Source organism: Lagopus leucura, unplaced genomic scaffold (genome assembly GCF_019238085.1).
Source record: "Lagopus leucura isolate 7727_CA_CO unplaced genomic scaffold, USGS_WTPT01 Super-Scaffold_100037, whole genome shotgun sequence".
In the NCBI taxonomy this organism is placed as follows: Eukaryota; Metazoa; Chordata; class Aves; order Galliformes; family Phasianidae; genus Lagopus; species Lagopus leucura.
In genome coordinates, this window is record NW_024962286.1 from 128,150 (window position 1) to 152,837 (window position 24,688).

A 24,688-nucleotide genomic window follows, 5' to 3' on the forward strand; every position below is an offset into this window, starting at 1 on the left:
CTTCAATGAGCGCTCGGGGCAGCAGTGGATGTGCAGCCAATGGCTCATTCCAAAAGCCCCAGAGGTGGACAGTCTCTGTGGGAGATGTGCTTCTGATGCCAACAATGCTTGGCAGAGTGGCTTTGCTCATCTTTGGCTGATACCTGCTCCCCGGAGCTGATGCTTGCTGACGTGAGCCTTGTCTTCTTTTGATCCCAAGAGATGAGTTTAATAATGACTTGATGGGACTGAGAGTGCAGGAAGCATCTCCCCGATGTACCAAGTCATTAGAGCACTTTTGAATTTTTGCATTTTGAGGGCACAGAACCAGGGCTGAGCAAAATCAGAGGAGGGGCAGAGGGGTTTTCAGCCTCATCAGATGGTTTTCAGCTGCTCATTGCAGGGCAGCACTGCAGGCTTACTGCTGCTAGCACTTTGCCTTCCTGAGCTGCACAACAAGCCCAGCAGGTCTTCCTGGATCTTAAGAATTCAATTGATTTAAATGAGTTTTCTCTTTCAGCCAGGAGGCTGCTTTTTGGCTCCTGCTACTCAAACACTGTGTGAGAGCTATGTCTGAGTGTCCCGATGCTCCCTGAGTGGATATCTTCACCCTAACCACACATATCTTGAACAAAAGACCTTCAGCTTAAATACGTTACCTGCGTTACATATGCAAAAGGTTTCCTGCTCAGCAATAGTCAGTAACATTCAGTATCTCAAGGGAGCCTACAAACAGGAGGGGAATCAACTCTTTGAATGGGTAAATAACTGCAGAACAAGGGGAAATGGATTTAAGTTGAGGGAGGGAAGATTTAGGTTGGATGTCAGGGGGAAGTTCTTTACTGTGAGAGTGGTGAGGTGCTGGAACAGCTGCCCAGAGAGGCTGTGGATCCCTGTCCATCCCTGGAGGTGTTCAAGGCCAGGCTGGATGGGGCCCTGGGCAGCCTGGTTTAGCATTAAATGTGGAGGTTGGTGACCCTGCATGTAGCAGGGGGTTGGAACCAGATGAGCACTGTGGTCCTTTTCAACCCAGGCGTTCTATGGTACAGTATAACGTAGGGTCCCACCTCCTTGCACATGCTCAGTGGCTTGGTGTGGGAGTCTCAGGACCCTCTCAGATGAAGTAAGCAGTCTTCCTCTCCATGACCGCACATTGCCCTCCTCTTGTTTGTATCCAGTTTCCAGTTTCACAGTGTTACACTGCAAAGGGCCCACACACTGGCTTAGATAATGATACACCAGGCTTCTCGAGTAGATGAAGGATGATTTGCTTACATTACCTAGTTTTGTGAAAGCCAGTATTGTTAAGTATGTTTAACATCAGACCCGGTGTATTTTTCTTTGCATTGGCTCGTTTAGTGGTATCAGTCAAGCTGCTCAGGGAGTCCCCAGCCCTGGGGGTACTTAAGGGATGCGTGGACACGGCACTGAGGACGAGGTTGCGCACCGGTAGCGCTGAGCGATGAAAGCGCCCTTTTCCAAACAGCCCCACCGCCCCCAAACCGGGCGAGCTGGAAGCGCGGCTCCAAGCCACGCCCTCACGTTCCTACGTGATGACGTCACCAACACCACGCCCCGCCCAGCTCTGCGTGGTGACGTCACCGGCAGCGTGCCCCTGCGCCTGAAGCGGAGGAGACCCCGCAGCGAGCCGCCAACGCCCGGCGGAGACTCTGAGGTGAGCGGCAGCGCCGGAGCGGGGCGGGAGGCTGGGAGCCGCGCGTCCGCAGCGCGGAGGGGAGGGCGGACGGGTAGGCGAGCCGGGCCCGGAGCCGGCCGTGTGCGAGCAGCGCTCCTTGGGGCTGCGCTGCGTGAGTGCGGGGCCTCACCGCCGCTGGGCCGGGGCTGTTGGCGCAGAGCGGGGCCGAGCTGCGTGTGGGGATGGGGCGGTTCGCCCGGCTCGGCTCCGTCTGCCCTGCGCTCCGCTCCCGGCGCCGCGGGCGGGGGCCGGCCTGGCCTCGCTCGGCAGGAAGCGGCGGGCCCTCCGGCTGCGAGCCCCGCGGTGCCGCCCGGCCGCCCGAGGGAGGAGGGGAAGGCGGAGGTCGGGTGTCGCAGGTTGGGCCTCCGCTTCTTCCGGGAGCGACGCCCAGCTCCGATGCGGGTCCGTGGCGCAGCGCGGGTGTGGGCTTCGCTTTAGGCACCGCGAAACGCTTCCTTCCCTCTCCTCATCCTCCTGGGGAGGCTGGGAGGCTCTCCCCGGCTTTTGTCTCGCCCAGGTGCCGCTGGGTCATTCGCCGTCCCGCTGGTTCTTTGGGGGCTTGCTGTGGTGGGCGTTTCTCTTTCGTTTTTGAGGTTTCGAAGACGAGAGTGGTGTATTTTAATGCCCCTTCCGTAGCTGCTTCGCTTGTGAGCGGATGGAGCTTGGAAGCTACTGGCGACAACGGGACGCCGTGCCCAGGTGGCTGTGCAACCTGTGCTTGGCAGAGCTGAGAACGGTGCCTGCCCCATCTGCCAGCACTGCTCTGCTCCCATCATCTGACAGCACCACGAAGGCAAGGCCTGGGTGGGAGGATGTGATAGATGTGTAGGCAAAAGTAGTTCAGTCTGAGCACTTGTGATTGTGTCCGTTTGTGTTTCTTCTCCCCTAGAGAAAGAGGGCCTGGCTGGCTTTATTCAAAATGTTAAATTGGAGCACCCCAAACGCCCTTTTTTTAGAAGAGTAATTAAAACCCGGGTCAAGCTTCTAGTGTTACTGATTGCAGTAAGGCAGTGAGCACTGGGAGCTTGGCTCTGCTGGTTAGCAAGATATTCTTGCACAGAAACAAGTTTAGGTAGCCTTTGTATTAAGTGGAAATGTGTTGTTCTGGCTTGTAAACCAGCGCTTGTTAGTGTAAGATGGTGGGGCAGACAGTGTAGGCAAATATTCACCTGAAGCAGGTAATGCAGACGTGCGTAAGACTTGAATCAATATATTATTAATTGTGAAATGATTCCTTGTTCAGTGTGTTTACTGCTTATATGCTTCAATAATAAGGAGGAAAAGCATTTTTAAGGCTTGGTGAGGAATAAAAACTGCTGTGATGCAGGATAAAACACGTTTGCAGTTTGCCAGCATGTCTTAGACAAATTTAAATCGCTAGATTTGCGTGCTTTGAACTTGGTTATTCATGAGCTGTGCCTGATGCTTCCAGTTCGTTATATATCCTGCTTTGGAATTGTTTGCTGGGGACTGATGGCCAGGTGGAAATTTGTTGTGTTTTTATTGTTAAGCAAAAAAGGTCCGAAGGGCCGGAGTACCACAAGTGTCTTTAGATACCTAAGAACAATGGAGGTGTTTTTTACTGGAAAGATGGCTGCTAAATGGAAATGGAGCCCAACTGAAAGCTGTAGGGATTTTCCTGATGAGAGCGTAACTGTGCTTTTGCTTTCCCATAGAAAATATGGTAAGTTGGTGCTGAGAGCAGCACAATGTTTGCTAATCCCGATAAGAAGCTCCTTCTAGTTGAAATGCAATTGTACTGAAAAATGTTTCCCAGTCTTACCAGCACGGGCAGCTGGGACATCTTAATTGAAATCTCTCCAGAAGTTATCTGTCGCACTGCAGGCTTCAAAGTGAATACAGCACGTTGGTGTAGTTGGGTTCCAGCTTTGCTTCAGAGAACTCGTCTGATACGCTGAACGTGCACCACTGCGGTTCTGGTTGTGTTTCACACTGAAACATTTAAAAAAATAAAAAAAGCTCACAGCTTTTAAGTCACCTACAGACTTGCACACCTCAGCCCTCGGTCCTCTGCCTTGCTGTGGCCAGCCCAGCTTCGACTCTGCCCATAGGCTTGATGATGAATTGCAGCCATCCGGGGCGATTGCCCTTCAGGAGGAGTTGTAGGGGGGTGGAATCATCCTCACACTTGATGCTCAGTTTCTGAGGTGCTTGCATTAAGTGGAAGCAATGTGGGTTTCTAGTGCTCTAGCAGGAGCTCTCTTTACACACTCAGTGCATTGTAGGCTTTTGCCATTTCTCCTGTCACCCCTTTGTGCTGGAATACACATAAAATGATATTTTAAGGATTTAACATATAACAGCACCCTTGCTGCATCTTCTGCCTGCATGAAGGTAAGTGGCCAAAATGACCAAAAGGCAAAAGAAGTGACAGAAACTGCATGAAGGCAGGGTGTCACTGGGTTCTTATAGTAGTTCCTTTCCCACTAATGTGGGATGAAAGCATCGAATTTTGGGGGAGATAAACTTCTTGAAATGACTATTTTTTAAGTTGTTTTGCTGCAGATTTACCCCATTTCTTCTGAATTGTGAGGCATGATTCCCAGCGTCCTCCTGTCTCGTGAAAAGGAAGAATGTGAGGCTGGCACCAGCCATGGCAGTTAGCTCCTCATTTGCTGAGTGCAGGGCAGCCTCTGCTACTTTACCTCTGGCTTCAGCTAAATAAAAGTATTAGGAACACCAAGGAAGATGAGCATCAATGAAAAGTCTCTTCTGGAATGTTATTCTCAGCAAAGCATCGTCTCTTCAGTGCTCAGCAGTCTTGTTGATAGGCCTGAGATAAGCACGTTGCTTCCTGCACACGGCACTGGGGCAGTTTGTGTGCATGGAGCACCAGCAACTGAGCCGTTCTCTGAACACTGCAGCCCATGTGCACGCAGGGCGGCTGCCCTTACGTAAAAATGCTCACCAAAGCAGCTGTGCTGCTGTCAGTGTCAGCTGTAGCACTGTTAAACGTGTCTGGCTGTAGGGAGGGGAGCTGAGCATGGAGGCTGGTGTGCCCGGTGATGAGCTGTTGTGCAGACAGCAGCACAGGTACAGCTTGCATCTTGAACTGTTAGCAGCGTGAAGCTAAGCAAATACAGGTAGGTGTGCTTTACACTGTATAGAAGCACTGAACAAGATTTCGTTGCACAGCAGGGTTGAACAGCTGTCTGTGGGCTGTGAGAGAGTAAAAATTCAAGACTAAAAGCAAGGACTTAACATAAACTCCTGTATTTCTCAGGGTTTAATACAGGATGACATCCTCTGCCTTCTGCTGAGTTCATGTGGAGGTGGTTGCTCTGAGGTCCGAGAGGAGCAGGCTGCAGTCAGCGCACGAAGCCTTGCTGTGCTGTGCCCACTGAGTCATGCTCTGCTTGACCAGGCTTGTTTTGAATTCAGGGCTGTGCAGTGGCATGGCTGTTGAATGTCTTTTATTTTTTCCTTTTAAGTAGTAGAACTTGAAAGGTGTTAATGCTGGTAGGAGTTTAACTTCAGACTTCTGAAATTCTCCCACTCGGCTGTATTCGCTTCCTGTCTCGTGTAGGTCTTCATCAGCCCGTTGTGATGAGCCCTTCTGAAGGGGTAGCTGTCAGTTCTTACATAATTGCAGAAAGTTGCATTAAGCACAGAAAACATCAGTTAATCTTCAAGAGCTGCATTTTGAGGTGACCTTGAGCTTCCCCCTTGGTAGTTCATAGTAACTCGTCCAGAAAAAAAGTTACTTCAAAACCGTAGAGACTTTGGGATCGATAGGCCCTGTCAAGGGGCAGACTTGAAGCATGTGTCTGGGATCTCCTGCTGCCCCTGCGTGGAGCACGTGGTTCCTGATAGCAGGTACAACTTCGGCCTGGGTGTCACAGTGCTGCTCCATCTGTGCTGGTGGTCCCGTGTCTCTGGATGGTTCTGCTGGAGCATTTCCAGCTCTCAGGCATGGGCAGGGGGGAGGTGGCACCTCCAGTTACTTCTGTGCACATTGGGAGCTTCTGGCCAAGCCTCTGGGTGATGGTGGGGGTTGGATCTCCACCAGAATTCTTGTGGTTGCCTCGATGGCACTTTGTAACGCAGCAGCTCTTTTGGCTGCTGAAACAACTTCTGTTTAAAACAAACGGTAGCACCTCTCAGAGTGTAAGTTTTGAGACTGGCTTTAAGGGCTGGCTGAACTGTTAGCGGCTGCTCCAAAAAGTCCTCGGAGGGTACAGCTGTTGTATGGTTGTTTCAAGGTCTTTAACTGCTGTGGTGCAGGATTGTTTCTTAAGTCAGTCCCTCCTGTTCTTTACAGGTTTTGCCTTAAACTCGATCACTTGCTGTGTTTTGAAGGAGTGCAGCTGTGTGCTGGTTTGTATTTTGTCAGACTATTTTTTTTTGTTTAGCTGTTTGGGAAATTAAACCCCCAAACCATAAACTCAGCTTGAACGTTTGGGATACCTTGTGTGCCTGCAGTGATCTGAGCTACGGGCAAGATGGGCAGGTAACCTTGGCACCAAGTGGTTTAGAGTGTAATAAAGCCTTTCAATTTCATGAAGTGGCACATCTGTCACTTCTCAGCTGCTTGGGGTGAGGTCTGCTCCATGAGGAAGGCTCCTGGGGAGCTGAAAGATGGACTTTGGTCTGGAAACTTCAGCTTGCTTCAGGGAATGGCTGCAGTTCCCCTACAGAGGAAGATGCTGGCCGTGGTAATGCCGCTCTTCAGACCGGTTCTGAGTTCAGCCCTTAATCTGTTTTGCACCATCAGAACAGAGGGAACACTGAGGGCTCTGAGGTCCTTTAATGATGTTGACAGCGGTTCGTTACCGCACAGAGAGGCGGAGTGTCGTACAGTCATTCCTGGGATGGAGTTTGCTGGGCTGGGTTTGTAACGCAGGCATGCCATTAGGATCTTCTCCATTTAATGCTCTGGTTTTGCCTCTCTGGTGAGCAAAACCTCCCAGTAGCTGATTACACTGCTTCGATACCCCTCATCTGGGAGACTTCTCGCTGTGGCAGGCTGGGTGAGCTTAGGTTTGTGTGTCAGTGGTGCACGCTGAGGAGCATCACAAAATGGTTGTTGGCTGGCAGCTGGCAGCTTGCAGCAAGCTGCGTTAGCCGGTGGGTGATGAAATGGCAGCAGCTTCAGTGCTGTGTGAAGAGGAAGCCGTGGTGCTGCCATGGCTTGACAGGAAGCTTGTACAGGATGTGCAGACAGATTTGACAGCGGGGCTTCCTTTGCCTTAGAAGAAGGTACTCGTTTTAACCTGCAAACAGACATCAGTAGGTTAAGAATCTTAACGAGCTGGGCTTGCGGCTTCTACAGCAGTTAAACTGCTGTATGGAGAGAGTGAAGGCAAGATGGTTTGTGCTTCTCATTTTAGTAGGGAATGCTGATTGTATGTCAAGATTGACAGCGTCTCACTGATGCTTCAGCCAGTGATGCTGCACTTCAGGTGCTTGCTGTTAAAGTGGGGAAGGAGGCTTTCCTGAGAGGGGCTGAGGCTGTCCGTGGGTGCCCCATACGTGGGAGGCTGCCATAGGCACCTCACACAAGGTTTCTTCAGCCTTTTGTGATCTGCGGTGACTTCTGGTGTGCGTTCAGGCCTGCACTGAGATGTGTGAGACTTGGTGTGGGCATATAATTCCTCTTTGGTGGTTCAGGTAATTCTTCATCCTAACGCTTGCAATTGCTAGCTGCTTCTAGGGGGTGATTCCTAAGGGAGCTCACTTGTCTCTCATGAAAGTGTAACCAAGCTTTTAAACGAAACTCTGACACGTGAGCTGTTTGGGTCTGCACTGGAGCCATCTGATCAATTTGACAAATCTTACCAGGCTTTGTAATCCTCACTTCCCAGAAATCCCATTTCCTGGGATATTCTTGAGTTCTGTGAGATCCCCTTTTGAAATTGCATGTTGGATGGGGTAAAACTGAGCAGCTGTTAGACGTTGCAGTCACTTAACGTGTGCTTTACTGAAATGCTTTTTTTCTTTTTTCCTTTGATTAGAATACAAAGATTTGAAGAAATAAATGAATTCAGGTTTAAAAAAAGCCCTATTGAGCAGAACTAACTCAAATTGCGTTGTATTCCTGGACTTTATCAGCTGTCTTCTCTAGACCCAACCGCCAGGCTCATAATTATATGTCTCAGTCCACTTACTGCACTCAAACTGGGATGACTTCAGTGCTTTCCACTCCTGTTTCAATTCCCTCTGGTATTTAAAACTGCTATCTGGTCCTGCTGGGTGCCCTGTACACAGGCGTGCTGTTAATGGGCACTTTGTGAGGAGGAAACAAACTTTGTAATTTTTCCTCCCTTCGTTAGCATTCCCTTTGGGGATGAGTTCTTCTGCAGGCCTGTCTCATGCTGGACTGTTTTGTTTTATCACAACTTGATGCGTGCATCTTCGTACGTTTTCCTGTGGAAGAGTGGATTCCAGGATAGTGCATCCAGCTCCCTGACAAGGACCTTATTTTCAGCTGTGTTTTGTGTTGAACAGGTGCCATTTCCATGATATTGGTGGGGTTGGTCTCAGTGCAGAAGGCAGAATGATGAGGTGAGGCTGCAGCCCTGAGGCTCTTGTATCTCCCACCCTGGTGGAGGATATCTCTGTAAGCAAATCCTCGCTGTTTGTGTAAATAATATGGAAATGTTTGGAAGTATTGGCAGCTTTGCAATTAGGCTTGGTGGGGTTAGGGTTTCATCCTCTCATATGGTAACATGACTGAAGGCTTGGTAATTTTACTCATTAGAGTAATAGCTTAATGATAGCTTAATGAAGGGCGGCTGTGCCTGGCTCTGGAGGAAGCCAGCTAAGGTTTGGAGGAAGTATTGGTGGAAAGTAGCCAGTTAGTTACAGTGTTCAAATCTGTCCAGGGGCAGCACTGAAACAGTTTGCAGCATCGTGGCTCTGTAGCATCTGGAGAGTGATGGATTCCCTGGGAAATGGGGGCCCTCTGAGCTGCTCTGTTCTGAGTGGGGCTGAAGGCGCAGGTGAAGTGGAGCTGAAACATGAAGGTTACAGAGCTCGCCTTTGAAAAAAACCGTGCGTGCTTCTGCCTGTACCTGCTTATTTTTATCCTGTGAGCTATTTTCAGAGCTCATGCTGCTGTATTTCCTTGGTAAGATCTCTTGGGAGATATGTTACTTAGCAGCTAGCAAGGCCTGAGTTTGCACTTCCATTTTTCAGTGCATGCTGGGTGCTTTTGTGCATTAGAAATAGACTGAAAGGCATTGGGACCTTTTCTGCCCAGCTGTAGGTAATCAGGCAAAAAATATGTTGTATTTTAGAGTGACTTAACTTACCAGATTCTTCCCAATGTGAGAAGTGACTGTGCCAAACTTAGCTGGTATTTGGCAATGGTGTGCAATGCAAAGGCTAGCAATTTGGAAGAATTTGCATATATGAAAATGAATGTCCTCTGATGTGTGCAATGGAGTGATTGCATCAAGTGCTTTGTGTAGGAATACCTTCCTGTCAGATCCCAGTGCGTCCTGTCAGTGCCTTGGGCTCAGCTGAAGCTGTCTAATGACACACACTGCAATCCGGGGGGAATGAAAATCCTAAATCTTTTTTTTCTTTTTTCCTTTCAGGTTCACGTTGGAGTTGATACTGTAGCAGACTTCAGCTATGCAGACGATTAAGTGTGTAGTTGTGGGAGATGGTGCTGTCGGTAAAACCTGCCTCTTAATTTCTTACACAACAAATAAGTTCCCGTCGGAATACGTACCAACGGTGAGTGTGAGAATGGCTCCAGTTCTTGGGGACGGCGGGTTGCGCAGCATGAGTTTCCTTTCTGAAGTTTTGTGGCATGAACACCTCAATATCTGTACCTTCAGCTTGTTGCAGGCTGATGCACCATGGAAAAGTAATGAGGATCTGTGCTGCTGCTGATCCTTGCTATCACCCGGTGGTGCTGGGGTTCTTTCCTGTGTGCAGTCAATTCCTGCTGTTTGAGTGCTTTGTAAGGTCTTGGCTGCTGTTTGTTGATGGCCACTGGCTGGATTTTGTGAATCAGATTATCTGCAGTTGCTAAAAGTGCAAAGTGGAGGTTGGGCAGCAGGAACTCCTTGTCTCCAGCTTGCTGAGCTCTGTTGCAGCCACACCTTTACTTTTAGGGAAAATGGTACTTCATGCTGCTGAGATGGTCACTGACCACAGTTACCATTTTTGGTGCTGATTTTTGCTTTGCAGCTTTGAGAGATCACGCAGTGTAGTGTGGAGTGTGTGCTTACTCCTCCTGTTCAGCTGAAGTCCTGTTTGGATCTAGAGTGTTCAGTCTCATTCCAGTTGTGCATACAGATATTTAACAGCTTTGTATGTATTCCTTTTGTCTTCATGTAACGCCTGTCGTAACATTTTTGAGTCTTACAGTGTCAGTTTTCTGAGCTACCAAATCCCTTGGCTTGTCTCAAGATCAAGGTTAGAGCAGTCTGACTGCATGTGTTGTTTTTCTGATAGAGAAGTGTGTTGCTCTAATAGTGCCTATGCAGGATTGGCATGCTGGCAGTGGGATGTTCAGTTTGTTTTGGGGGTCACTGGGCTGTTACAAAGCAACTTAAAAGAACAGAACTCCTTTGAGATGCTGGGTTCTTCATGGTGCCTCTTTCAAAGCAGCAGATACTTTGTGTAAAAGCAAACAAAAAAAGGAACCCACCAAGCCAAAGGGGAGAAAGAAGTTGTTTTTGTGACAGAGAAGCTGCAGGAAGTTTCTGTGATTCTTTTTAGTTGCTGTCTCTGACCACTATGAAGACTTTTCAGCTTGCTAAACTTGAGGCTTCCCTGGAACAGGACTGACTTTTTGTGAGCTTAGTTGTGGATTTGGTGCTGAAGGAGAAGCGGTGCAGGTATCCCCAAGCCTGAGAGCACGCAGCTTGATGCAGTGACCAGCCTGAGGGCTGTGTGTAGGCACGGAGACCAAAGCTCAGCCTTTTGCAGAGATCCTCCTGTTTAGGACTGGCAGGGGACTGGTTGTGTTTGAATCTGCACTTTGCTGCTGTCGAGTGGTGCAGAGAAACCTGCTGTGCTGTTTCCAGGATAACCAAGCGCTGCACAGAGCCTGGGGAAGTCTGCTTGCCCTATTAAACTAGTCTTTATGGTCAAGACAAAATGAAAGTGTTCAGTGAGGTTTCAGCAGTGAGCCTGAAGCTTCTATATTTATCCCCAGTGAAGTTACCCTTCATTACATTCAAAAATGTTTCAATCTTAAACTTGTGAGTTTTCAAAATACACGTTTCAAGTCTGCTGTCCTGCAGGTGGTAGTATCTATAAAGCCCTGCTCATAAGCAGTGTGGAACAGCTACTCGAGTTACGTGTCATTTAAGTGTGGTCATGATGTGCTGAGGCTCAATTGTGGTACTTTTTAAAACTGTCCCATGCTTCTGAAATCGTTTTTTCCTCCTGAACCTTATCTTGAGAGTCTCAGTGTTCTGGGAATATCACAGGCCAGTTGCCACCTCTGGCCTAAAGGCTTCTTTCAGGCTCTGAGAACTGGTAAGTAGGCTCTGATATTCTGGCTAATGCTTGTAGTAATAAATAGGAAAAGAAGTGTAACAGCATCATTCCAAAATGAAGGCAGAGCCTTGTGACAGGGCACAGAGCAGTTAGTAGCAGCTGAGGTGCTCTGAAGTCTGAGTCTGGTTTCAAACTGATCTGTTCTGCACGTGTAGCTGCTGAAGGCTCTGATACAAGCTGTGTGTGCTGTTGCCCTGCTTGGCTGTACCTGCACTCTGCAGCTGCTGGTTCAGTCTGATAGGATCTTTCAGTTGGTTCTGTTTTGCTTTTCTTTCTCAAGGGTATTTCCCAGGGGGATGCGGATTTTATGCTGGTATGGAGTTTATCGCATGCGTATTTTTGACATCATTCCCTTTTCAAAAAAAGCAACAAGGAACTTGTGTTGTAGTGGCACTGTCAGTGCCTGGGGAATGGTAGGTGGTGTGAGTTCTGTAACGTGGAAGCTTGAGCTTCCTGCTGTAGGGGGCTGTCTGGTACCAGCAGGAACTGAAACTTCTTGTTGGTCTGTTGCTGCTCTGGGTTTTAGGCTGTTTAGCACAGCTGAGAATGAAATGGTGGTTGTGCTAGATCTGTGGTGCTTGCAAGTTTGTCATGAAGAGCTGGCCTTTTAACCCTGGCCTCTCCAGTGCTGGATCCACAGCCTGTCTTAATTCTAGCTGTACCTTTAAAAACAAAAACCAAGTGTGTTAATCCTCCTAAGGGGCAGCTTCATTTAATAACTTAAACTCTGTTCACTGGATACAGATGAGGTAATAGTAAAGGGCCAGAGCAGGAGTGCTGATTAAGGAATATCTTTGGGATTTCAAGCTTGTCAAAATCCTCTGACACCTGAGTTGGTGCTGTGACCTTCAGTGAGGAGCATGCCACTTCCTGATCCTTTGGGTCGTTTGTACTTTGGGGTGTTGAAGTAGTGGTCGCTGCACATGGAATGTGCCTGTGAAATGCCTGCAGCCTCCTTCCGCACCCTGAAGGTCTTGTGCTGTGGCTGGATGCTCACAGGAGGGTGCAGTAAAGCAAAATCAGGGCAGTGTGTCAAAGGCTTGGGCTGCAGGTAATGGGTGAATGTTGAAGTCTCTTGCAGTCCTTAAATCCTGAAGGTTAAACCATAACTGTTTGAGAGGGAAACTTCCAGTTCTAGTTGGTGGTTCTGGGGACGCATAACTTCCTTCTGGGTCACAGTGGGTTGTAACAAATTGGAAAAATCAATGTGGCAGGTATTGCTTTAACCAGAGCATTGGCTGGAGAGGAGACGGATCTGAACTCATCAAAGTTCAGCTTTGAAGTGCTGTTCTGCTAGTCTTAGTCGCATATCTTAGTGGAAATTGTTCAAGGGCCTAAGCTTGTAATGAAACCTTGTGAATAGGTGTGACAGCTCATGTCTCAGCGTTCCTCCTTCCATCACTTCTGTGAAAACCTTCCGAGTTCACTGTGACCTGCTTTAATGCTGCAATTTACTTCGGCTGTGGAAGCTGCTCAGACTTGATTGTTGTGTTGAAGGGTATGGAGCTTTCACATCCTTGCTCAGATCACTTGCAGCATGATGTGCAGACAGCTTTTTTTTTTTTTTTTTTTCCAATGGGAAAAGCTTTTGATGAAGATAGCTTCTGAAACGTTTTGTTCTGGTTCTGAAGATGAAATGGTCACTGAAATTAATGTTGACCTCCAGCAGTAGTAATGAGTTAATGAGTTTGCAGGTTTAGAAGGAAAAGGCTTTGGGTAGGAGCATGTGATCAGCTGTGTTGTAAACAAGTTGCTGGGTGAAACACTTGGTGCAGTGTGTGCTTGTGACCTCGTGGATGGGACTGTTGTACCAGCTGCTGCACAGATGCTGTAGCCTGATCTTCTCAATTACAGGCAAGAGCTGTTACAGGTGTTTTCTTCAGTGGCTTTTATGGTATTAGATGCAGCAGTGTATCTAGTGTGCCTTTACTTTAGAGAAAGTGTGGAAATAACTCTTGCATCCCTATCACAAATGGAATCATCCTGTTAACAGCCTCAGTGGCAGTGCAGGAAGCGTGATGGATTCTGGCCTGCTGAGATGACTCTTGTACAAATCAGAGGGGGCTCAATGTGGTAAGTAGTGTGATGGCTTGAAAGATGGCATACTGACCTGCTCTTAAATGTTTCTTTCCTGAACAGGTCTTTGATAACTATGCTGTAACGGTTATGATTGGAGGAGAGCCTTACACTCTAGGCCTCTTTGATACTGCAGGTGAGAAATCGAGTGCTCGTGTCATTGTAACTGCCCTAGATTTAGCTGAAGTGATGCTGACTATAAAGGTGCACCAGAAGAGGCAAAAGTTGAAAGGGAAAAGTCTGCAGGCTTCTTTGTTCATTTGTTGTCTTCTTTGTTGTGATTAGACTATATTTGAGTCCGTGGCTGGAGTAATGTGCTGTGTGTTACACAGCTATCTGCATTTATTAGCAAGCATGAGAACTTAACAAGAGGGGATAGGAGCTTACCCAGGGCTTGTCCAGTCCCCAGCACGTAATAACAGCAGAGCAGTACACAACTTCTGATATTGCAAACTGTTGTTCAGTGCAGTCCTGTCAGAGAACTTGGCTGGTAAAGTGTTGCCTAAAATTGCCTTAGTAGAACTTAACGGGACTCTTTCCAGCTGTATTCTTACAGATGCATTGTTAGTGTTTTATTAATTACTGATGTGATCTTGTGCTCCAGTTAAGTGCTGTGGCTTTAATTACTCTTCACATTGTTCTCAGAAGCGTGGTTTGTATGTTATTACAAACTCCTTAGTTCCTGGATAAGATGCTCTGTGGAGAAGAAGCCAAATGACTTAGTGCATGTAGCTTGATGAAAATAAAAGCTTTCCTTTTGGAGCCAAACTTGTGAAATTGAAGGGCTGCTGCTTTGAGGGTCACCCATCTTTTTACTAAACAGCAGCTCCTAGTGCAAGCTACAGAACTTAAATGAATAAAACCCATATTAATGACTGACATATTGTAAAAACTTTCTACTGTGAAGACAGCTTTTTGGGGGGTACTTTTAATTGCAACAACTTGTTTTGGTCAGTGCTTAGCTCCCATGTGTTTCCAGAGAAGTACAGCAGCTGCCACAAGCTGTTCAGATCTCCATCTTCAGTCTACAGATCTTCCACTGAGATGTCCAGGTGTGGTCAGCTCCTTTAAGGTCGCTGAGGTCTTTGAGACTCGGTTGAAATCCAAGTGTTTTTGGAGCAAATGTTTCTCAGCTGGTTGCCAGCTCACGAAGCTCCTTAAACGGGAGCCTTGCTTTGCTCTAAGAAGAGCGGCACTGAATTGAGCAGGTGTAGAAATGAGCTCCTGCAGTTTGGTGGGTCGGTGCTTGCAGCGTGCTGCAGGGACTGCTGCTGTCTGATGTGCAGCCCAAAGGGAGCAGCTTGGCTTCCTTTGAAGCACAGCCTGCCCTGTGTATATTTTTAGGGGATGGCTGCTAGGCAGCCTTGTTACTCCCGCACCTGTAACAGCAGCATTCTTCTCTTGCTGTTTAAAGAACACTTCCCTAGATGTTTTCAGATGTGAACTGGGACCTCCTAGGGAGCAGAATTGCTTCTGAAACTTTACTTTTAGCATGTTAATGAAATTTGATGTCGGAATATATTTTATGGTAGAGTAGGTGCAGAAGACCTGACTTACAGCCAGATTTACATTCTGCAGTCTGAGGCTGCTTGACCTAAAAAGAATTTATTAGGGCACACTGCTGACCTTCCCTTCTCTCTTGTGACTTTAAGCAGCTTGTTGTTACGTAGCAACTGAATGAATTCTGTATCTGAATATAGGCTCCCTGAATGTTTGGATTCAGTGTATTTGCTTAAGAGTTAGAACTACTCACAGTAATGCTTTTGTGCTGGAATGTACTCTAACAACCTGTAGAAGGCAATATTTTGCTGTCTACCTCTAATACTGTGTTAATCTTCTCCCTTATAGGTCAGGAAGATTATGATAGATTACGACCCCTCAGCTATCCACAGACAGATGTATTTCTGGTCTGTTTTTCAGTGGTATCTCCTTCTTCATTTGAAAATGTGAAAGAAAAGGTTGGTTTGACTCTGCCCGAGTTCTCCTGAAAAGGAGCTGCTGCTGTGATTTCAGTAGTACCTAAAGTTTTAACCTTGACTAGGTGGTCACTGATAAGTACTCTATCTTCTCTTCTTAGTGGGTACCTGAAATTACTCACCATTGTCCAAAGACTCCTTTCCTGCTTGTCGGGACCCAAATTGATCTAAGAGATGATCCTTCAACAATTGAAAAACTTGCCAAGAACAAGCAGAAGCCCATAACTCCAGAGACAGCCGAAAAACTGGCCCGGGACCTGAAGGCTGTTAAATACGTGGAGTGCTCTGCGCTTACGCAGGTAAGAGTTGGTCTTTGACCATTTCTGCTTGTATTCCATATGCAGATCTGTATTCCATATACAGATATATTTTTTTCAGTTACAGGGAAAAAACAGCTCGGAATGACTGTGAAAGGCTGTGAGCTCCATTTCTGCTGTTGACACAGTAGCTTTCTCTGTCCTGTTGTTCTCAGGCACGAGGAGCTGGCAGTGGTACAAAGCAGATCAGCCTGTGAAGATTTAGGCACGAGTGGAGAGGGGAGGTGAAGGACTTGCTTGCTGGGTTTGCTTTTGTGTTGGAGCAAAGTTGTTATCTAAAACTTAGAAGGCATGTTACAGACAATAAGTGGGTTAGAATGCAATTCACAGCTGAAGAGAGCAGTCAAAGAAAAAAACAGATCTCACTTTCTGTCTTAGTGAAGTAAGTTTTGTTCCTTCTATGAATAGAAGCATTCCTAATTGAGAGCTTCTTTCTCTTCCTTTTTAGAGCTTCCTTTCTCTTCTCCCCACCCAGTCGACAGTGACCTGTTTCCTTTGTATGCCTTAAGATGGAAGTTCTGTTGAAACAGAAAATACTGATCATATAGTTCTTAGGATATAAACGTGGCTGTGCTGTGAACTAATGTGTGAAAATGAGTCTGAAAACGACTGAAATTGCTGACTTGAGGCACCAAAACCTGGCAGTCTTTCCCCCTTAAGTCAGTGTGGGGAGGGTGGATAGCTAGGATCTGCCTTGTCTTTGGGTGCCTTGGAAACATAATCTTGTGTGTCCACTCCTGCACAATATATTACAACTCCTAGCAGTGTATTTAATGCTCCTTTGTGAAGAATTAGTACCTACAGGATGTACACAAACCAGAGGTGCACAGTATCAAGCTTTTCACTCTATCATTTTGTTGCACTGATCTGTAGGATCTTGAGCACAAAACTTTGTTGCTGAGCTTCCAAGCCTGAAGTTCTGCTTCCCTTGCATCCTCTGCCCAGGTTGCACAATGGCTTTTCCATTTGTCATCCTGAGTGTTTTTTGTTTTTTTTTTTCCAAACTGAGAACAGCCTTCTGAGGGAGTGTGTGGGACGCTGCCCTGAGGTGTTGTGGCAAGGAATCCTGCTATAGATGATGTCAGTTGCACAACCTGAATGCTGCTGCTGGCTAGACTGTGAGACCTACGTGTTGGTGAAACGGATAGCAGGATTTTTTGCCCTTTCCTCTGTGTCTTTAAATTTGCTTTGTTCAATCTGTTCAAATTACATGGAAACACCTGAAATTACTGGAAGGGCTTCATTGTTTATCCATTCTTTTAATTTCCAGATAAAGTAAGTGCATCTGTTGCAGAGAACAGCTTTATGCACTTGGAAGCTCAGCCTGAATTTCCTCCAGAGCACTCTGGGGGCTGTATATCCAGTAGTGGTCTCAGAAGTTGGGAATAATCTGGTAGGAGGATTCTGAGGCTTTCTCACCTGAAAGATTAGTCAGTCTTCTGCTCTGCTCTTTTTACTTCATTTTGTCATTGACCTTCCCTGCAAGACATCTCTTACTCAGACTGTTGGTAATACCTGCCAAACAGAAACGTGGATGTTCTGCAAAGGGGGGATGTTTGACGTTTCCAGCAGTGATGGAGCTGGTGGCTCGCTGAGCACAGAGGGCAGCTGGCTGTTCTAGCCAGGAGGATTGTTTTCCTACCTGCAAGGCAGTGCTGTAGTAGTTGGTTTCAAGTGAAGCTGGGTTCAGCTGGGTTATTCCAGTTATCTCTTTACCTTGGCATCCATCTACACAGTTAATCTCAGCTGTCTGGGGTTTTCTGCCTTCCCACTAACTTGCAAATGACTTCACAACAGTAGTAAATAATCATAAAATTACGGAGCTGTTATTTTTGTTTTCCCCAGGATTTAGGATTTCATTTGTCTGTGTGTCCGTCAGATGTTCTGAACACAATACGTGGGTCCTAAGAGCTGATGGTTTTGACAAAACCAGGTTTGTGAGGGCCCTTAAGTTTCCCATGAGGAAGTGGGGATAAAGGGAGCCAGAGCCCAGCTGGCTCGCTGCTGTGGCCCAGAGCATCAAGGCCTGTGGGCTGCTCAGACCCAATGCAGCTCCTTTCATGTGCCCAGGCTTCTGTCTCCAGTCCAGTTCTCGCAGTAATTTTACCCTTTTTTGTCATCACTTATCCCTGTTTTTCTGTACTAGGAAAGCAAAGGAGGAGTCCAAGAGTAGTACACTAAAAAAAAGTGTTATTTTCTCAACTCTTGCCCTATTTGGGTTCTTTGTTGCATAATTGGGTCTATACTACAGTCTTATCCTCAGAGAGGGACTGTCTAACTAGTACTCAGGCTGCATTTAGGCATTATCAATTGGAGGTCTCTAAGGTTTTTTGAGCGTAGGTTGCAACTCTTAAAACATGCTGGAGAAAATGTACAGAATTGCATGTGTACTTGATAAAAGTAAGTTAATAACCTTGCATGTAACTTGGACATAAATGCTTCCAGGTGGAATTGTCTTAGAGACCTCCTGTGTGAGTGCTCCAGTAAAAGACTTGCTGAGAGGGGTGTATCTGAACCAACCTCTTGTTTGGGTGGTGTTCAAAAACAAAAATCTACAAACGCCACAAATGTTTGCAGGAAGTAATTGAAGCTTTTCTGTTCTTCTTTGGCTGACATAAAGCAGTTCTTCAGAAGTTACAAAGGTTGCACTGGTGACAGTAGATTTAGGCGAGTCCAGTTAGCACAAACTGAGCCAGGTTTCACTTCTGGCGTTCACGTGAAACCTGACAGAGCTGTGTGGGAGTGCTGATGTACTGTGGTGGTCTTGTGCTTACAGTAACTGCAAGGCATGCTCTGTGCTCTGATGCAATCCCTGCAGACCTCTTAGAGCTCTGACCGCTTGTGCAGTGCTGGATCTTGGTTATCCAGTCCTAATGTAGTGTCTGTTTTCCTTTGAATGGTTACACTTGCTTTAATGACTAACTGAATAACTGAAGTGCATCGTTCCTGTAGCTGGCTGTTAGGTAAGGTATTGCATCACTTTGTGTGTGACTGAATAGCCAATGTCTGAAGATGACAGTGGCTTACTTAGAGAGGCACCGCTTCAATCCCAGGTCGTGTTTTCCCCGCTGTCTGGAGTTGTTCAGTTATTCGGGGCTGAATTCACAGAGCAGAATGGTGTGGAGCCTTTGCTCTGGTCTGGCTGCTGCTGTAGGTGCAGCAGTGAGTCCATGCACCTGCCGTGGCCACTGACCTGCCAGAGGAGTGCACTCGGTGGGGCACACAGCTCTTCCGTGTGTTTGTTCCCCTGTAACTCACCAGGTGTGTTTGCAGCACTTGGGAAAACACGATTTTGTGAGCAGCTCCTTCCTCAGGTGGCTTTGCCAGCTGCTTTGTTTGTGCCTCTGCCCTCTTGGGTGTTGGTGTTGTTTAACTTGGTGGTCTGTCACATGTTCTGTCTGTCTCTTTTTGCTTCTGGGTTGTCTAAAGGAGATTTCTTCCTGGGATCTACTTTGTTTTTTGCAAAGTAAATCTTGTTACTGCCTGTGTGAATTCAGCCTGCTCTATCCTGAATGCTCTTTGTATCTGCTTGTTTTTCTCTAATCCTCTAACCTGGCTGCTGTTTTTTCTCCTCCCCTCTGTCTTGTAGAGAGGTCTGAAGAATGTGTTTGATGAGGCTATCCTAGCTGCCCTCGAGCCTCCGGAAACTCAGCCCAAAAGGAAGTGCTGTATATTCTAAACTTTCTCCTTCCCCTCTTGCTGCTGCTTCCTCTGTCCCACTACTGTAGAAACCTGGTTAAAAACGAATAAAGCCACCTCTATTGAAAGCTGTTGTCTGCTTACCATTTTAGAGCAACCTCTGTATTAGCTCTTGGACTGACAGTGCTTAAAATCTTTAGTAAAACATTGTGACCATGGAACGTGAACTGGACTCGCTTAACTCTCTGCTGCTTGGGTTGCCAGATGTGGGTAGCTTTATAATTCAGGCTGTTGGGGAAAAGGATCTGATTACATCATTTCTCTATAAGAAAAAGATTGAAAGAATAAGACATGATGTTTGATCTTCCTGAATCCAGCTGGAAGAAGTGTTGCGTGTTTTCAATTTCTACTTGTGACTCTTGTTAAATGTAATTGCATGACAAAAGTACATGGAACGGTGATCTGCAAGTGATGCTGTAATGTGAAGGAATTTCTGGTTCTCCTTTGTGCAGTGAGATGTTTTTGTTGCAATTGCTTTGGCTGTCTGTGCTGTAGTGGAGTATTTGTAAGTCCTTGGGAAGGAAATATTGATGTATTTGCTACTGCTTTATGAACTGTTAAGACTCTCTTGCTTTCACTAACACGATAGAACATTTCAGTAATAGATTCTTAAAGCCTGTTACTGTAAGATGTAAAGCTGCTTCTTACTCTTACGCTTCTGATTTTTATTGTTTGAAGGAGAATAACGTCAATTGTAGTTTCCTTAAATTTTGAAATTAAAAACTGCGGTTGTTTGTATAAATGACTGATGAAGCTTTATTCTGATTTTCTCTTCCTGGCTTCAGTTTAACACCTGTGCAGTGTCCCTGCTTTGTACTCCTCCCATTTTGACTCTGATACCATGCACAGCTTCTGGCCTCTACCTGCGTGCTCCTGAGCACGGGCTGCGGGGCCGGAATCCTGCCCTGAGCGTGTCGTGGACCAGTTTATCATTGCATGCTTGCCTTGTCTCCTCTCCTCCACTCGACACGCAGGTGTCTGCCCTGCTGTGCTGCCGTGCTCCAGTAGAGCTCTTCCATTCGAATGCAGCACTTTCTGCTTTGTTGTTAGCATGTCAGATGTGTCACTGCCCAACTAATCATAAAAACTGCCTTAAGGAAACAACTTCGGTCCGTGTGTTTGCTTCTCGTGGAGTGTACTGCTCTGTTTTCTAAGCGCTGTGCTCGTGGTCAGCAGATGGGCTGCTGCGATAAGGAGCTGCTGACGGCAGCAGTGCAGCTGGGGCAGACCTTGCTGAGCAAAGGAGGTGGGGGGTCTGGGTGTCGGATGGGGGTCCCTCACTGCAGGGGTTGGTCTGCCACCTGGCTCTCGGTGCTTTTGTTTGTGTAAACTCAGAAATGAGACCTGCCCCTTTCTCTCTTTGCCCCTTTTCAGAAAGGCCTAAAGAATGTATTTGATGAGGCGATATTGGCTGCCCTGGAGCCTCCGGAGCCGAAGAAGACTCGCAGGTGTGTGCTGCTATGAACGTCCCTCCACAGCCCCTTCTGCAAAGCTGGTGTTTGATGTCATACTAAAAGCAATGTTTAAATCAAACTAAAGATACAAATTTTAAAATTTGTTTTTTGCAATAATGACGAATACCCTGCACTCCCATCTCCCCCACACGATCCCTGTGTGAGATGAGAATGTTAGTTTATTCCCCAGTGTCCCCTCAATTCAGTTAAACTAGTTAATTTTGAGTAATTACGTAGTATCAGAAAACACTGATCAGTACTAGTTTTTTATTTTGTTTACTGTTTCTAATTTTTTTGTTTAAAATCCAGGCATGCTTGTCATGACTTTTTTCTGTAACAGACTAATTCTAGGCTGTTTTACTGAAGCCTTGCCCCTTCTGCCAGTCTGGCAAGACTTAGTTCTGGTTTCAAGAACTCCTAGGGCTGTTCTGCAGCCAGCCAGCAGCCTGTGTGAACAGCCTTTCATACTAAAGACAAATACAGGAAAGTGAGATGTCCCAAGCTGGTGCTCCTCTAAGGAGGAGTGTAGAAAATGTATCTGCATCTCCTCTGAAGTTGCCTTGTATCTCTCTCTCTCTCTCTCTCCCCCTGGCTTCCCACTGTGCAAGTCATAAATTTCTGCCCCGTCCTCTAAGTTATAAAGTTTTAGGAACAGAAGAATCCTTTCTCCTGGATGCACCATCAGACTTGGAAACTAACTTGTCTCTTTGTGAGCTTTTGGTCACGGGATGAAGAAATAACTGCACCTTTTAAAGCATGCCCAACTGATTCAGTTGGCTTTTAACAAGCCCATCTTTCTGCCAATCCTTTCTTATTTGAGAAATGCTTCCAAGGACCAGCATACCCACTGCTGTCTGGGTGCACTGAAAGAACCTGGCGTGTATCGGAATGAGAGCTGGTCCTGGTGGTGCATCTCCCTACGAAGGTTTGGTGTCCTTCAAGGAGAGGTTGAAAGACAGACCTGTCAGTAGGAAGGAACTGTGGGGAGGGTTTCCTAGTGGTCAGCGTGGCACCATGCAGGGACCAGTTGAGGGAATCCCCTTTTTCTGCATTTTAAGTAACCTTGAAGCTGTAAGATGGGTTCCAGCCCAACAAGGATTGTGTGCAGGATCTTTACATAGACAGCAGTATTCGTAGGGACTTTACCACAAACCACATTTTGGCTTGCAAGTTAAATTGTTTTTCTTTTAGGGAAAAGACTTAGGGAATCTTCTCCATCTTCCCAAACTCCAATTTCTTGTCAACTCATTAGTGTTGAACCAATGCTTTTTCATGTCTAAGTTCTTTGTATATGCATTCTTTTCAGATGTATTAAACATAAAATATCTTCACAAGCCTGCCTGAGGGTAGTTATTTCTCTAGTCTTTCTCTTGAGTGTGGAAGACTTGAAAACGTGGCTTTTATCCTTTGTGAGCTTGCAAGTTAATGTGGGCCTTTCCTTGATACCTAATTCTGTAAGATCCTTCTTCCCACATCTCTGCTGCTGGCCTAAATTCTGTTGATATTGCTGCGATTTGTGACATAATCATTGCAATCATACCAAAATCTGAAGGGGAGACTCTGGTTCTTAACTGAGGGGGTGATGTACGTGTTCCCAGTATTAAAAGTAGCCCTTGGGCTGTTGCTGGTCTCTTACCTCCTCTGTTTGGAGAGTATTCTTTGTCAGTTTCCTGTTGCTCCCTGTTCATGGGCAGATTAAATGCTCAGACCGGAGCAAGTGACGTGATGCTTACCTCCTGCTCCAACATGCACAGCATCTGTTATGCCTGTAGGTGTGTTCTGCAGAGAAAGGAGGTCTTGCAGTGTTGCTGTGGAACTTGTGTTAATTACTAAAACACATTCCAAAGAGTTTCATTAAAGGCTGTCTTTATTTTAAGGATCTGTCTTGTGGGTACTGTAATCTAAAAGCTCAGTGTAAAAGGTGAGCTTGTAACTTTCCAGCTATTAGTGCTGCTGTTCTGCTTTGCCTTTTGATTTTTCAGTTGCTGTGGGGGCACTGTACACGTCTGGCTTACAGTTGGAAGCACAGCTGGGTGTGTGCAGTGCTCACAGCTGAGTGCTGGTGGCAGCAGGCTCAAATGGGCTCCTGCTCTTCTCGCTAAATCTAGTTCATGTCTAAAGTCAGCAGCCAGTCTGATGACCAAAGGACTGCCTGCATAAAATTAAGCAGGGGATTTCCTCTGAAATGGAAGGAGAATCCTTTAGGACTTTCTGTTTCAAGTAGCAGGCTTACCCTGCCAAACCCCTTCTGTTTTGGATGCAAACTTACACAGAAGTTGCCTGTAGCTGAGTCTTCTGCAAGTATTTTCTGGCAGTAATCTGTGCCAGTCCTTTCGTCCAGGTCCGTTTGGTTAACCAAAAAGCCTGTGCTTGCTGGAAGTGTGTCACAAGGTTAAACTCTGCTCAGGAGATAGTCCTGAAGGCACTCGGTGATGGGAGAACCTCCTTATTGTGTTGTGTCAACTTTGCAGGACTGGCTGATAGCTCTGTGTGCCAGTCCAGAGGGAGGACAGCGTATAGAACTGGCTGCAAAAGCACAAAGAGTAAAGCTTGTGGCTTTTCTCATGCTGTCCTTCTTCTTGAGCTCAGTAGTGAGATCCCTTCTAAGTCAGGTTGCTCTGCATGGCCGGCTTCTATGAGCTGCTTGTGATGGTTCTGTGATGAGCTCCCTGCCTGCCTGAAGGCATTCTGAAGGCATTCTGAAGGCTTTGGCAAAATGGCAGAAGTGGTGGTGGGGACTCAGGTCCTGCTTTTGGGATCGCCGTTTTCAGCTGGCAGCTTTGAAAGCCAAGATCTTGAATGCAGTCAGGAATACTTGGAGCTTCCCCTGGTACTGGTGTGCGTGGCATACTGTATGTGGTGTGAGCAGTGACTGTCTCATGTTACTGCTTTTGCAGCAGGGCTTACCTGCTGCTCCCATGAGCGGCTCAGTAGACAGGTAAGTGCGTGGTCTGAGCAGGCTGTTGAGCTAAACGCTCCTTGTGTTCATTCTGTCCCTTGTAAAGGGCCGCAAGCCTTCTGGGAAGGCATCTTAGAATTGTGTTGAGTCTTCTCCAAGAGCTGAATGCTGAATGAATACCAAAGGGCAGGTTGTCTTAATGGCTCAGTTCCAATGGCTGGGGTGTGCAGCAGTCTCTTTATGAAATCCTGCTGTTGTGTAACTGCTATTAAATGACCTTTCTTCTTGCACGAGGAATAGGTTAGTGAGCTGTTTCTTCAGTTGGCTCTTGTGTGGATTCATGAGAATCTCTAATTCCTGATGCTGAGTTTTGTCTAAAAGCAGGTTGTGAACAGAGCTCGTTTCTATTGGTGACTCCAGACACGTGGCTCTGCATCTTTAGCAGCTGCTTGGTGTCTCTGGAGCAGGGTTCATCCCCGCTTCAGATGCGTGCTCACACGCCATCCTTCACGTTACTCTGTTTGGCTGTACTAGGCAAAGATAACAGTCACTAATTGCACAGAAATGTAACGCCCTGCAGGATATTTTTCCTACTGAATTAGTAGACTCCACTGTTTATTTTATGTGGTCAGACTGATGCCAAAATCACTGCAAGGAAGGAGATAGGAGAACAGAAGTAGAAGCCTAGGGGGAAGGTGGGAGCACACACACAGTCTGAATGGGTCAGCTCTGTCTTGTAAACATGTGCTGTGGTGCCAAATGGCATAAATCAGCTTGTTTTTCTGCTGTCCTGTTGACAGAGGTGAAGACTATCAACTAATGGGCAATATGTGGCCTGGAGAAAAGTCCTGCCCCTTTGCTGAGGGACGTGCTTGTACCAGAAAGCCAAAACAGGAGGGTTGGTAACTGTTGGGAAGAGAGCTGTAGGGGAGCAGTTGTGTTCCCTAGCAGGAGATAACTTGAGCTCACCCTTACGCTCTGTCCTTTCTCTGCTGATTCAGTTAATGTGTGGAAATTCCCCTGTGTAAGCTGCTCTAAAGTAACCCTGCTGTTTCTGTAGCTCCTGGTACAGGCATCGTCTGCACAGCTGTTTTAGCTCAGGGTGGTGC

General features: G+C 46.7%; 1 protein-coding gene across 2 annotated transcripts; it reads left to right on the forward strand.

The window, feature by feature from the left end:
* Window positions 1–1,553: 1,553 nt before the first annotated feature.
* CDC42 (cell division cycle 42) lies at window positions 1,554–22,014 on the forward strand. Of its 2 annotated transcripts, none has more exons than XM_042883059.1 (6): window positions 1,554–1,654; window positions 9,238–9,379; window positions 13,298–13,370; window positions 15,083–15,192; window positions 15,312–15,509; window positions 20,601–22,014. In XM_042883059.1, the coding sequence occupies exons 2-6, from the start codon at window positions 9,275–9,277 to the stop codon at window positions 20,688–20,690; spliced, it is 576 nt and encodes a 191-aa protein (XP_042738993.1). In that variant the 5' UTR covers window positions 1,554–1,654; window positions 9,238–9,274; the 3' UTR covers window positions 20,691–22,014. The 2 variants fall into 2 exon arrangements, with proteins under 2 accessions (XP_042738993.1, XP_042738994.1); XM_042883060.1 differs by lacking the exon at window positions 1,554–1,654 and adding an exon at window positions 2,376–2,468.
* Window positions 22,015–24,688: the final 2,674 nt, after the last annotated feature.